The 12870-nt window shown below is 38.8% G+C and overlaps 1 protein-coding gene across 1 annotated transcript in view; it reads left to right on the forward strand.

The window, feature by feature from the left end:
- The window catches only part of TMTC4 (transmembrane O-mannosyltransferase targeting cadherins 4), a 52987-nt gene that overhangs the window by 21595 nt on the left and 18522 nt on the right, over positions 1-12870 (forward strand). The window contains exons 5-10 of the mRNA XM_057366173.1: positions 138-235; positions 2300-2395; positions 5742-5903; positions 6677-6879; positions 10150-10321; positions 10406-10537. Of these exons, the coding sequence (XP_057222156.1) occupies positions 138-235; positions 2300-2395; positions 5742-5903; positions 6677-6879; positions 10150-10321; positions 10406-10537 (863 nt within the window). The remainder of the gene's footprint in view (positions 1-137; positions 236-2299; positions 2396-5741; positions 5904-6676; positions 6880-10149; positions 10322-10405; positions 10538-12870) is intronic.

Genomic DNA, 12870 nt, shown 5'->3' on the forward strand with positions numbered 1-12870 from the left:
GTATTCAGATCTTGACTGATAAAAAAGATTGAAATTCTAAATGCTGTTTATTTTTTTTAATCCTTATTTTAATTTAGATTTCTAACTTTACCTTTGAGTATCAAATGCCTAAAGCTATGCATGCTTTATTTTGACAGATAAGGAAGGACATACATTTTCTGTATTCTGGGTGCTGGTGAGTGTTATCCTAGGTGCAATAGCAATGCTGTGCAAAGAACAAGGAATTACAATACTGGTAAGAATTCTCTTATTAACTGCATTTTGACCTCAACATCTGTCAGGTGTAGTTGTAAAGTCTGCAAAGATAAATCTTCTCCACAGCTAATGACATTTCACAGCTTTTTGTTCTGTTCAGAAAACTAGTTAATGTTGATGAAAAGCRGTATTCTAGTAGATGTCTTGATTGTATCCCTGCCAATCTGCTAGAGTTTTTCACTTCAACTTTTGTAAGCAGGTTGCATATATTTTCACAAAGTTTAAAGGTTTTAAAGTGTTAGTTTCACTTTTGTTGCCCTTGTTTTTGAATGTAGTTCTTGAGATAGCAATGCTACAAACTTCTCATTGAAGGCTTATGAACAAAGACATAACTGAAGGCATTTTCAAAAGCTCCACCCCCTTGCTTTTGTGAGCAGTGTAATTATGATTAGGGCCATTGTTTATGCCCTTCTAATACTGAATCTCTTCCTTTTGTCCCTTATTTAAAAATCAGATGGAAGCAGATTTAGTTATTGTTCATGTTCATTGTGTTCTGGCTTTTTATAACTTCAGTGAAGACAATTCTGTTTTGGGTGACAAAACTGGCCACCTGAAATGCTGTGTCTGTGATTTTTACCTTTTATATAGCCATAGATCCTTATAATAAATTCTATTCTTAGCTTTAGCTGACATAGATATGCAACAGAATCAGAAAATTCCTTGCATCAAGGACCATTTTGTTCTTGCTAGAAGTAAAGGGAAAAGAAATTACAGAAAACTTCTTGCTTTAGAACATTATTTTTTGATAGATATTTATAGAGTGATGTGCTTTTCAAAGACATCTGTAAGGAAAACATAAGGAATTCTCTTAAAACATGTAATTATTTACTCTAGCAGCATGAAGCAATTATTTGAGCTAGCAGACACRGAATTATTATTGGATTTGGGTTTTTATTTGTTTGCTGTTGCATTGCTGGGATGATTATATTTATTTTTGTGCAAAGGGGCACAGGTCAGAGGGATAAAGGGGTAAATAGCACATTAAAGAGATTACTTGGAGGCTGAATGTATTTTTTTGGTAGAATTCTTGCCTTCCTATCTCCATGTGAGTGAGCCAAAGCCTTTTAACTGCTTAATGGCCTTTTTACATGAAACCAAGCCATGCTCCAACCTATCTTTGYTTCCTTCCCTTTGACTGTTGGTGGGAGACTTGTGGCCTCCTAGTGTACCAGCTCTTTGCTTCACCTGGAACTAGTTTTAGTGCCTTTTTTCCATTTAGTCTTTAGAACAGTGATGTAATTTCTGAAATTATTAGAATATGGGATAAACACTCAAGAATTATCATGATGATATGTTGAAACTTTGAAGAGGAAATGCTAAAGTTTGATTTTGCTGGTAACTCTCAACAGAATTACCCCTGGATACATTTCTACATTTTGTTTACCTGTTTGGAGGTAGTTACATGCAAGTGTAGTCCTGCAAAGCTCTGAATGTGGTCTAGTTTTACCTGTAGTGGATGTCACATGGAACTTCTCTTTTTTTTTTTTTTTCCCCAGCAACTTGCACAGTGTATATTGTTGTAATTGCAAGAAAAGCAAGCCTGATACCTCTGTTAAATCTTTCTGAACTTTTGTCTGTACCCTTGAAAAACAGAATTTCTGAAACCTGGAAGTCCAGAGATACCATACAAAAAAAAAAAAAATAAATAGAAGGCTTAAAGAAACTCCACCTTACTGACAGAACCCTTACCTTTTGCCTGCAGCATTTACACTGCAGAACATTTGGGGAAGAAGATGGAGAGCAGAATTCTGTTGTGACCATGCATATRTTATCTAGCTTGCTGGTACATGGTATTCCCTGAAGAGTTATTCCATGTGGCAGGAGAGTTCCTATCACAGTAAAATGTTATTCTACTCATCTGAGCTCAGGTTCTCAATTTACCATTCTGCCATCATTACTAGCATTGTATTTCTCTACTTGTTTGGAATCAGAATTAAGATGTACAGTAATTCAAGGCAAAAGTACAATTKAAGATGTATGTAAAAGAAAAGATTTGTGGTTAGCTGCTTTATCTTATCCTGCTATTTTTCTCTTGGTTGCTTAGGGTTTGAATGCAGTGTTTGATGCACTGGTGATTAACAAGATAAATCTTTTGGAGCTCATTCGAAAGTTACTGTTTATTAAGGACAAGTCATTGGAGGTGAGTCATTGGAGGTTTTGTTCATTCTTAGAGGTGTTGTTCATTGTGGCTATTCAGACAGTCATGTTCTAAAAGACAAAGATTCAACTTCTGACAGTTTTGTTGTTGTTGAGAATTAGGAAAAAAAAAACCCCAAGCCAACCAAACAAAAGAGGTACTCTTAGTCAGCCTGGTGAGGCAATGTGACATCTTTGCATCAACGTGGGTAATAATGGAGTATTGTTAGAATTGCATTGGATAGTGAAATCCCTTCAAAAATTTTTCAACAATATTTTAAACCTGAAGTGGGGAACAGCTGACTGCTTGATGCAATAAGTTCTCCAGGGTCAGTAACTATACACCTGGAATGGTACTTAGAATAGTTTGGTCAGAATAAAGAGAGAGAGTGATTTATTCAGACTCTCAGTAACAGACGTTTTTAAAGTACATTAAAAACATATCATGTTAATGGGTATTAGTAGCTTTGGAGTTTAAAAGAAAAAGTCGTGTGAGCAGTGATAGCTGCTAAGGATTGAATTTTCTGAYTTTCATTGATGTTGCTGTATGTGGTATTGTCTCAAGTGGAATCTGGCACCTAGTGTTTGCACTGGCAAGCAAATAGCAGAAACAATCAGCCTCAGATGAATGATGGATGCCATCCAAGTAGACCTACAGCCCTCTAGAATATCACTGCTGCTGAACAGCATCCAATGTTCTCATCCAATGTTCAACAAGGCAAAAGAATTTTCCTTATACTTTGCTTCAGTCAGTGGTTTCACTGCAGAGGAGTCTCACTAATGTTTCTGAGTGGCACAAGTCTCATGGGGCTTTGAAATTCCTTTGCAAGGAATGAAATGAGGAGCTTCAGGGGAAAACCAGGGAAAGTAGTTTCTCTAGAACTGAAATAGTAGATTTGAGCAAGAAGGGCTAAGTGAGGAGTACAGGAGTATTTCATGCAGCAAACAGGAATGCTGAGGAGTTTTGCTGTATAAGGAGACTAATGTTAACTAGAGTATGARAAGGGAAGCATCTAGAGCTGTAGGGAACTAAAGCAGAGCCAGTCYAGAATTAAGTGCTGGGAACAAAAGGTAAGAAGTGGAACCTCAGGCGTAAGTGGCCAGTCAGCCTCACATCAGTAAGATCATGAAACAAACAGATCCTCCTGGAAGTTTTGTCAAAACACAAAATGACAGGGAGGTGACTGGAGACAGCCAACACAGCTTCACCAAAGACAGATTGTGCCTGACTAATTCAGGAGCCTTCTGGAATGGAGAAGKATCTCTCTAGGAAGCCTGTTCCAGTGTTTGATCAGTAATAAATTCTTTACCAGGAGGGTGGTGAGGCACTGGAACAGGTTACCCAGAGAAGTTGTGGATACCCCATCCCTGGAAGTGTTGAGGGCCAGATTTGACAGGGCTTTGAACAAACTGGTGTAGCAAAGGATATCCCTATCCATGATATCCATTCCAGCCCAAACCATTCTTATTCTGGGAAATGTGTCAGAGTCAAACCTTTTTGGAGGATTAGTCTTTAAGCATGAAGAGCTCAGAGCATGATGCTTCTGTTTTGTGACTTTTAAATAGTTCAGTCTCAGTGAAGAAAACATCAGATGTGCCTTTTCCCTCTTATTCTTGTGATAGATGTAATTAATTTTAGCTTCTGTTACCTACAAAACTCTGTTCTGCTCTTTTTTAAGAAAGTGTTTCTGTGATTGTTTTGTTTTGTTGAATGGCAGATCTTAAAAACTCTGCGAGTGAGAACACTTTTTTTTCTTTTTGATTGAGGCAGGTTTCAGTTTCATGCCAGATTTCAGTTCGCTTTAAATCAGAGAGGATACAATAACATTTCTTCCACTGTCAAAATTCTGCCCACTGAGAGATTTTGTGAAATCTGGCCTTTAAGAAGCTGCATGTACTCTTAAATGAAATGAAGCCTGGGATAAGAGATTTTGTATAGTTAATCTGTCATAAGGAACTTATAAATTTTCACTATACATGGGGTTTTTTTCATAGCACAGTTTCCTTCCAAAAGCTATTTTATAGGAAAACCATTCCTAAATCCTCATTGTAGTGACTTTGGTTACTGAGATGTCAGKTTGGAAGCTACCATTTGAGCACAAAGGCTAGCTTATGTAAAATCAAATTTACAGACTGCTTTATCCTTAGGCATTCAGCTGATATATTTTATCAAGACTCCRTTGTCAATTAGAAATACTAAAAAGCAATCTGAATATTATTTTTTAATTTAACTTCTYCATCCTTTTAGAAAATAAGTATCTTCACCCAGGGCACTGTTAGATGTCTGTGTTTGTGCAGGAAGCCTATTTTTTTTTTTAACTTCTGATGTAGCTAACATTGGTCTCCTAAATAACTATGGTGGTCCTTGATACAGAGCATATTCCACTAAGARATAATAATAATTATTGTGCCATCTTAAAGCTGTGACTGGTGTATTGTTATACTTACTGATGATTCTCTTTCCACCGGTGAAGTTTGAAGAATCTCTGCTGTATACACTGCTTTGCTTTTTGGTTTGATTTGGATTGTTGTTTTTTGGGTTTTTTAAGTTTATGAAAATGATGTGTGCTTGGGGAAAATGTGTTGTACGTCCTGGAGAAAAAAAGTAAAAGTCTGTTGAATTTAGGATGTATGCCATCACTTCTTTGTGTTTTATGTGAATTGCCTTCTTTATGCCCTAAAGTGTATATTATAAAATGTGTGATGTAAATCAATTGAGTTAATRTAGATCAAACACTATCTTTTTTCTTTTTTTATTAAATCTTGAGYAATTTACCCTGAAGTAAGTGATTTGGGTGCCTCGCTGTCATTAGCTTTTTAATCATGTTTTTGGGTGTGAAAATTTTRATTCCGTTTCTAATTTCTCCCAGTTCCTAACTGTGCAGTTTTCTTGGTATATGCATTTAATTTTACCTCTAAAGATACTAAAGTGGACAAACACTTTCCATGGCACRCAGTCAGCTGGAAATAGTTATTTAAAACTAAATTCCAAAGTAACCATCCCCCATTTTATAAAGAAAARATAAATTAATTTAATATGCTGTATACTAAAAGCTGTATTCTGCTCAATTTCCCTCTCAGAAATTGCTGTGTAAAATTACATCAGCTATAGAATTACAGAYGATTTGTAGAGGAGAGTCTTCTTGAATGAAAAAGTTTTGTTTCCTGATTGAGAAGGAAATTAAAATRTTTTGCAAATATACTTTCTGGTTAAAATGTCAACTCTAATATCAAAAATGCACAGGCATGGCTTTTTCTTTCTGAGACTGAGCTGAAAAGGATGTGAATGCTTTGGGTAAGAGAACAAATYGTGTTTCTATATGAGGTGTGTTTTTCTTTCTTTCCTGTAGCATGCTGGGCTGCTGAGGAAGGGGCTGCTTTTCAGGATAACTCTCCTGATGTGTGGAGGGGTYGGTATTCTTTACATACGCTGGAGGATTATGGGCACAGGGCCACCRGCTTTCACTGAAGTGGACAACCCAGCTTCATTTGCTGACAGTCTGTTTGTAAGAGTAAGTTACGAAGTTGCTTTTTTTCTGGCCAACTCAGAACACTTGTCTTTGTCATACAATTGAGTTTTCTGTGCTTCAAGGAAACAATAAAGTGGGCAGTTTTTATGTTTCAAGATGTGTGTGATGAGTCGCCTTCACTTGTGCTGCTCTGCTGATTTTCTGCAATTTTCAAAAAAATATACCTTGTATATTCTTTGCGTTCARTTTAGCATGCACTGTGCACATTGAAGGAAGTACTTTTCCATTTACTCAGTATTTTTCCCACACATGCAAGAAATTAGCTTTTGCTATTTTTTTTTCATTGCTGCTCCCTTTTCCACATACTGTGCTAGACTTTTCATCTTCTTTCACAACTGAAGAAAATAGCACAAAGTTCTRTCTGGTGGAATTGGAGTATGTCTTGGCTATAAACCTCTGATGGCATTAAGGCTCTTTCTGGAGATGGAGAATGAAGGATGAAGACTATGGGTGATGTCTTCTGATGTTTTCTCCTGTTGTAGGAGATTGTTCTTTTTATATATGAATATTGGTTGGACAGCACAGAATTGCATTCTGTGCTCTGAACTAGAGAGCCACCTAGCTATGTTTAAAAGAAAATTTAAAATTAATTTCATGGCTGTAATAGTAATGGATATATAAATAGTTGTAGTCTAACAGTGTTTATGGCCTCTTTATTTTGTGATAAGGGAAATGAGAGAAGGAGGACTTAAGCTGCCCCCCTCCCCCACCAAGTTTAGTATCAAATAAATGTTTGTTTTCTCTTTGACTGACAGGCTATAAACTATAATTACTACTATTCACTGAATGCATGGTTGCTGTTGTGTCCCTGGTGGCTGTGTTTTGATTGGTCAATGGGCTGCATACCCCTCATTAAATCCGTCAGCGACTGGAGGATAATTGCACTAGCAGCACTTTGGTTCTGCTTAATTGGTCTGATATGCCAAGCTCTGTGCTCAGAAGACAGCCATAAGAGAAGGTAAGAGACAGTGATGAATTTTAAATGCCTGGCCAACTTGAGAACAGTATTATTTTGTAAAATCTACTACTGATGATTTTAACAATTCAGTGGAAGCAGTGTCTAGCAAATGCAGTTCAAATAAATATTTATAGCTGTCATTACAGTTTTATCCCAATTTGGGCCCATCACTGTACACCAACTAGTGGGAAACAGAGTTGGAGGAGGAGGTATGGATGGCTGCTTTATTTTTGCTCCTGAAATGGTGTTTTGAGATCATTAACACTGTAGGAGGTAAAAAGTAATATGTGCTCAAAACACAGTAGGAAATTATGTATGTTGTCACCCTTACTTCTAACAAGTTATCATTTCCTTTAATCTTCTCCTAATAACAGAAGATAGGAGATGTGCTTTGAAAGCAGGTAGAAATACTGGCCATGGTCATACAGGTAAAAGTAAAATGCTTGACCCATAGTTAACTACTCAGAAAATAATTTGTACTTTACCCAAAGGAACTAAAAAATATATTGTAWACTGTTCTCACTAAGGGCTTCTGTTTAACTTTGCAGGTTCTCTTCCCATGGATTTTATGTAGACTTCAATTTAAATTTAAATTTAAAATTTTTCAACTGTTCAATCATAGAATCATAGAATGGTTTGAGTTGRAAAGAGCTGTAAAGGTCAGGTAATTCCAGTCCCTCGGCCATGGGCATGGACACCTTCCTGGTTTCTTGAAAGCTCATCTATCCTGGCTTTCAACACTTTCAGGAATGGGGCACTATCACTACATGTCCTTTGTAAAAGCTCTCTCCAGCTCTCTTGTTGCCCTCTTTAGATACTGGAAGRTTGCTGGAAGGTCTCCCTGCAGSCTTCTCTTCCACAGGATAAAAACTCCAACTCTCAGCCTGTCTTCTTAGGAGACATGCTCCAGCCTTCTGCTCATTTTCGTGGCCCTCCTCTGGACTCACTGCAAGAGGTCCATGTCCTCCTTATCCTGGAGCCCCAGAGCTGGATGCAGCACTCCAGGGCAGGTCTCATGAGAGCAGAGGGACAGGATCCCCTCCCTTGCCCTGCTGGCCACGCTGCTTTGATGCAGCCCAGATTATGGTTGGCTTTCTGCACTGCGTGCACATTGCTGGGTCATGTTCAGCTTCTCATCATTGGACACCCCCAAGTCCTTCTTCTCAGGGCTGCTTTCACGCAATTTCTGTCCAGCTTGTCTTTGTGCTTGGGATTGCCCTGACCCAAGTACCAGACCTYGCACTTGGACTTCATGAGGTTTGCATCGGCCCACCTATCCTATCCAGATCCCTTGGGTGGCATCCCTTCCCTCCACAGCTGAGTGTTCTGGGCAAACTTGCTGAGRGTGCTCTCAGTCCCACCGTCCGTGTCATTGGCAAAGATGTTAAACAGTGCCAGTCCCAGTGCCAGCCTTTGAGGACACCTGCAGTCACTGCACTCTGGACACTGAGCCATTGACTGCAACTCTTTGACTGCAACCATCCAGCCACTTCCTTATCCACCAAGAGCCTAGCTGTCAAATCCATGTCTCCAATTTAGAGATGAGGATGTCATGCTGGACGGTGTCAAATGCTTTGCACAAGTCCAGGTAGATGACATCAGTTGCTCTTCCTTTATCCAGCAGTGCTGTAGCTCCATTGTAGAAGGTCATAAAATTTGTCAGCCACAATTTTTCCTTAGTGAAGCCAGAYTGGCTTTCACCAATCACCTCCTTGTTTTCCATGTGCCTTAGCGTAGTTKCCAGGAGCATCTGCTCCATGATCTTGCCAGGCACAGAGGTGACCTACTGACCTAGTTTCCCGTGTCTCCCTTTTTCTCTATCTAAAACATGAGCATTATGCCTCTCCTTTTCTAGTCAGTGGGAGCTTCAATGGACTGTCATGACTTCTCAAGTAGGATGGGTAGGGGCTCAGCACTGTCTTAGCAACTTCATCCATCAGTTCCCTTGGGATCTGCAAGTGCATTTTATCAGATCCCATGGAGCTGTGCACGTTCAGCTCCCTCAGATGTTCTTGAACCTGACCTTCTCCTACAGCAGGCATTTCTTCATTCTCCCAGTCTCTGCCTTTGCCTTCTGTGATTTGAGTGATGTGGTTGGAGCACTTGCTGATGAAGATTGAGGCCAAAAATTGTTGAATACCTCAGGCGTCTCCATCTCCCAGGTAGCCAGGCTTCCCATTTGTTTCCAGAGAGGGCCCACGTTTTCCAAAGTCTTCCTTTTATCACCGACATGGGTAATGCTATTGTTCAGAGTGCAAAATCTTTTCTTATTCTTTTCTTTCTTCTCGTCCCTTCAGATGTTAACATCTGATGGCATTAAGGCTCTTTCTGGAGATGGAAACAGTGCACCTTCCTGCCTTACTTGTTTGCACAGATAAATCRTTTTGGAGAGAGGATGGAATTCTTGCTGCAAGTGTTGTCATGCTTTMTAATAAAAATGCACTCACTCAACCTTTATTACTAAATAGTTTTTTTAGTAAAAAGTGAAGACAAAAAGTATATTGAAGGCCTAGAACTTTTGGGGATGAGAAAARAGCAGGACGACACATCTACCTTATAGTGTAGAGAGTAAAGTGTAATAAATTAAAATAGAAAATTACCATGCCTGTGGCCTTTGTATGAAATACCTGACATGGACCTGAGGTTCTTATTCGCTTATGTCAGCTCTGTAAAAGTGAGGTGCCTAGTGTCATTCCTCTGAGCTCTGTATAGTCCATAAAGAGTTACCTGCTGAGGATGCTAGCATTTGTGCCTAGAAAAGGAAAACAAGTGGCCCTTGAAAAGTGTGTCTCTTCTGACTGTAGAAAGAGTGTAGATTACTAACTTCCAAGTGGTTAACCACAATGGATTCTACTATTGATGTGTTTCTTAGGAGAAAAACCACCCTCTCAGTTGAATGTACACCTAAGTTTCTTCCCTAACAGTGACTTATGTTTTTTCCCGTTACTGTCGTACTAGTTCCAAGAATAGAGGAAGCTTTTACCATTACTTTTCCTGCCTATTTTAAATAGGAGTTATGTAATTAATATGTAATGGGGCTATTTTCTGGCCTGGAAGCATGAATATTGCTTTTCTGGAAATTACACCAATGTTTTTAAAAATGTCTCACTGAACTTTGATCTGATCTTCTTAGGGGCTCTCAGAAGCTGTGTTTGAATGCCCTGTTCTATATGCACATCCTTCTACAATGTTTAAAGTTTATATGTTAAGTGGAAAAGATATGTCCGTTAAGATCTGTGGTTAATCTGAGAATCTGTTTCTTGTTTGCAGAATCCTTACACTGGGACTTGGATTTCTTATTATCCCTTTTCTTCCTGCAAGTAATCTGTTCTTCCGAGTGGGATTTGTTRTTGCAGAGAGAGTCATCTACCTCCCCAGTATTGGATATTGTATTCTCTTTACATATGGATTCAGTCTCTTGAGTAAGCAAGCCAAGAAAAAGGTACCATCAAAATAATCAGTAAAGTTGATGATGAAGTCTTTCAATTGCATGATTTGTTTCTTAACTTGGCTCTCTTTCCTTAAGAAAATTCTCGCTGTGGCAGTGCTTGGAATCTTGCTGATAAATGTCATGCGCTGTGCGCTCCGCAGCAGTCAGTGGAGGTCAGAAGAACAGCTTTTTAGGAGTGCATTGTCTGTGTGCCCTCTGAATGCAAAAGTAAGTCACTCATGGACTTCTARTCTTTTTTTCTTTTTGTTTTAAGTGTTTTGAAATTTGGGGTCAAGGAGGTGTTATGCATAGTCAATACATTGTGCTACAGTATTATTCACAGTCTTGCTCAGTGCAGGAATGACATTGACATGTCAGACACCTAAATTACAGTGGTAGCATAGTCAAAATACCAGAGAGTGTAAATTACAATATTTTAATTCAGAACATGGGAGTGGGAGTGGGGAGGTGAGGGAGAAGGGAGAATGCACATCTAGTCAAATTGGATGTGTTGCTAATAAAATCTGCTTAAAAGAACTGTGTGTATAATTGCAAGTTATTGCAACAAAAATATCAACRCAAGGTTAGTAAGTTGTAGCAATGTATTCAACTGCAAAATTTCTATGCTGTTTTTAGAATCCTTTTTGTGTACCTTCCGTGATATATAAAGCCAGCACAGCTGAGGGACAAAGCAGCATATCATCAGAGCAAATGCAGGATGTGGGAGTAAAATCTTTTCTCCCACTTCTGCTYTTTTACAGCAGCTGAACAGGCTAAAACCTTCAGACATGGGCACAGAGGAAAGCTGCAATTTTCCCTGCAGGCTTAGTGAGGGAACAAGCGCGATAGTGGGAATGGATAGGATGTTTGACTGAGCTGAGCAGCAGTGTTTGGCATTGGAGACTGACTCTGGCCTCCAGCAGAGGTGACCTCCGCAGCAGTCCTTTGACAGCAAGAGTGATCTGTTGAGGCATACCACTGAGCCTTGGTGTTGTCTGAATTTTAGTAAAGAGACTYTTTGAAGAGCCTGGGAATGGGAATGTGCAGCTTGTCAATAAAAATACATTGATGTTGTAAAAGGTTAGATTTTCGGAATCTAGAGTGGTATCTAGACAATACAGAACACAGGGTTTAAAAGGGAACTGACGAATGTTCAGCTTCTCAAGAAGAATGGTAAACTTAGCATTTACTGGAATACAAATATGCACAGTGAGCTGTAAAAAACCTTTATGGCCAATATTTACAACATGGTGGTATCTTTTGGTAATCTCAGATTTTAATACATAGGAAAAGAGCTGTTGTATTTCATGGTGTGGCAGTGGTAGGCAACCATCTTCTTTTTAGTGATGACCTCAGTATATCTTGTCTTCTGGATGACAAGCACATACTATAAATGGAGCAAATGCAATCTGTTTTCTTTGTGTGTAACTCCATCCATCTGCCATGGTGAGAGTGCTTTAGACAGATCCACACTCTTTGCCTGTGCTCCAAGCTCCTTGGACTCCAGCCATGCCTGGCTGGAAGCTGTGAAGCTGTGCTCCCACAGCACTGTGCTTGAGCCGATAAGCTGTGCACAAGCTACTGAGCTAAAGCAGCTGGTGTAAAGCCAATGAATGTACAGGCAAAATGAGCTTGTGTTTGTCAACACTGGGCACTGTAGACATGCCTGAGCTGTGTTTCTGCTGGTGACAGCTTGTGCCAGTGGAAAGCATGGAGATGTGAATAGGGAAGGGTTTGTAAGCTCATGTTCCAATTTTGCTGAAGGATGTAACTTTGAAATCACAATAGTAGGGAACTTTCCTAAGCAGGAACATTAGAGAGTCTYTGTGAGAGCCTATCTCTTGTTTTCTTTATGAGCTCAGCTATATTTATTCCATTTTGACAAAGGTAAATGTAAAAATTTGAACTAGGCTTTGTTCTGATCTTCAGTTGTCTTGAAATTGCAGGCTTCCTTTAAAAATGACTCCACAGGACTTTCTTTCAGTGACCCATTTATTTCAGTGGGAGGCTGGTGAACACCAAAGAATGGCACATAGATAATAGCTTTTTCTTGTTCTTGGAACATATTAAATATGTGTAATGTGGTCATGCTTTACTTCCATTATGTAGCAGGGTCTCAAAATCTCAAATCCTAACTAGCAGAAAAAGCTGTTCATGTTTTGTGGTACAGCTCTTTTCAATTCCAAATTATCTGTGTGGGAAGCATAGAGTAAACTTACCCTAATTCTAAATAACAAGGAGTAACAGCACTGCCTTCTCTAATTTCAAAACTCATCTTCCTTAAACATATCTTTAGATAAAGATGAGGAAACTGCATTAAATGAGATTGCCTGGCATAGTAGTGAGTCTACTGCCTTGGGTAATGACACATCTGGCTCAAGGGGATGGCATTTAAGRTCAACTTTAATAACTGTTGCCCAGTGACTTTAAAATTTATTGGAAATAATCAGGTACCATAATGAAGTTATTAATATTTCAGCCTTTAAAAAAGTTCCCAATGCAGATTTTTAAATGTTTTAAATATTTTGATATTTATTTTAAATGTTATTTATTTACAATGT

The sequence above is a fragment of the Malurus melanocephalus genome, unplaced genomic scaffold, assembly GCF_030028575.1.
Source record: "Malurus melanocephalus ecotype Western Australia unplaced genomic scaffold, MMel_1.1 scaffold_61, whole genome shotgun sequence".
NCBI lineage: Eukaryota > Metazoa > Chordata > Aves > Passeriformes > Maluridae > Malurus > Malurus melanocephalus.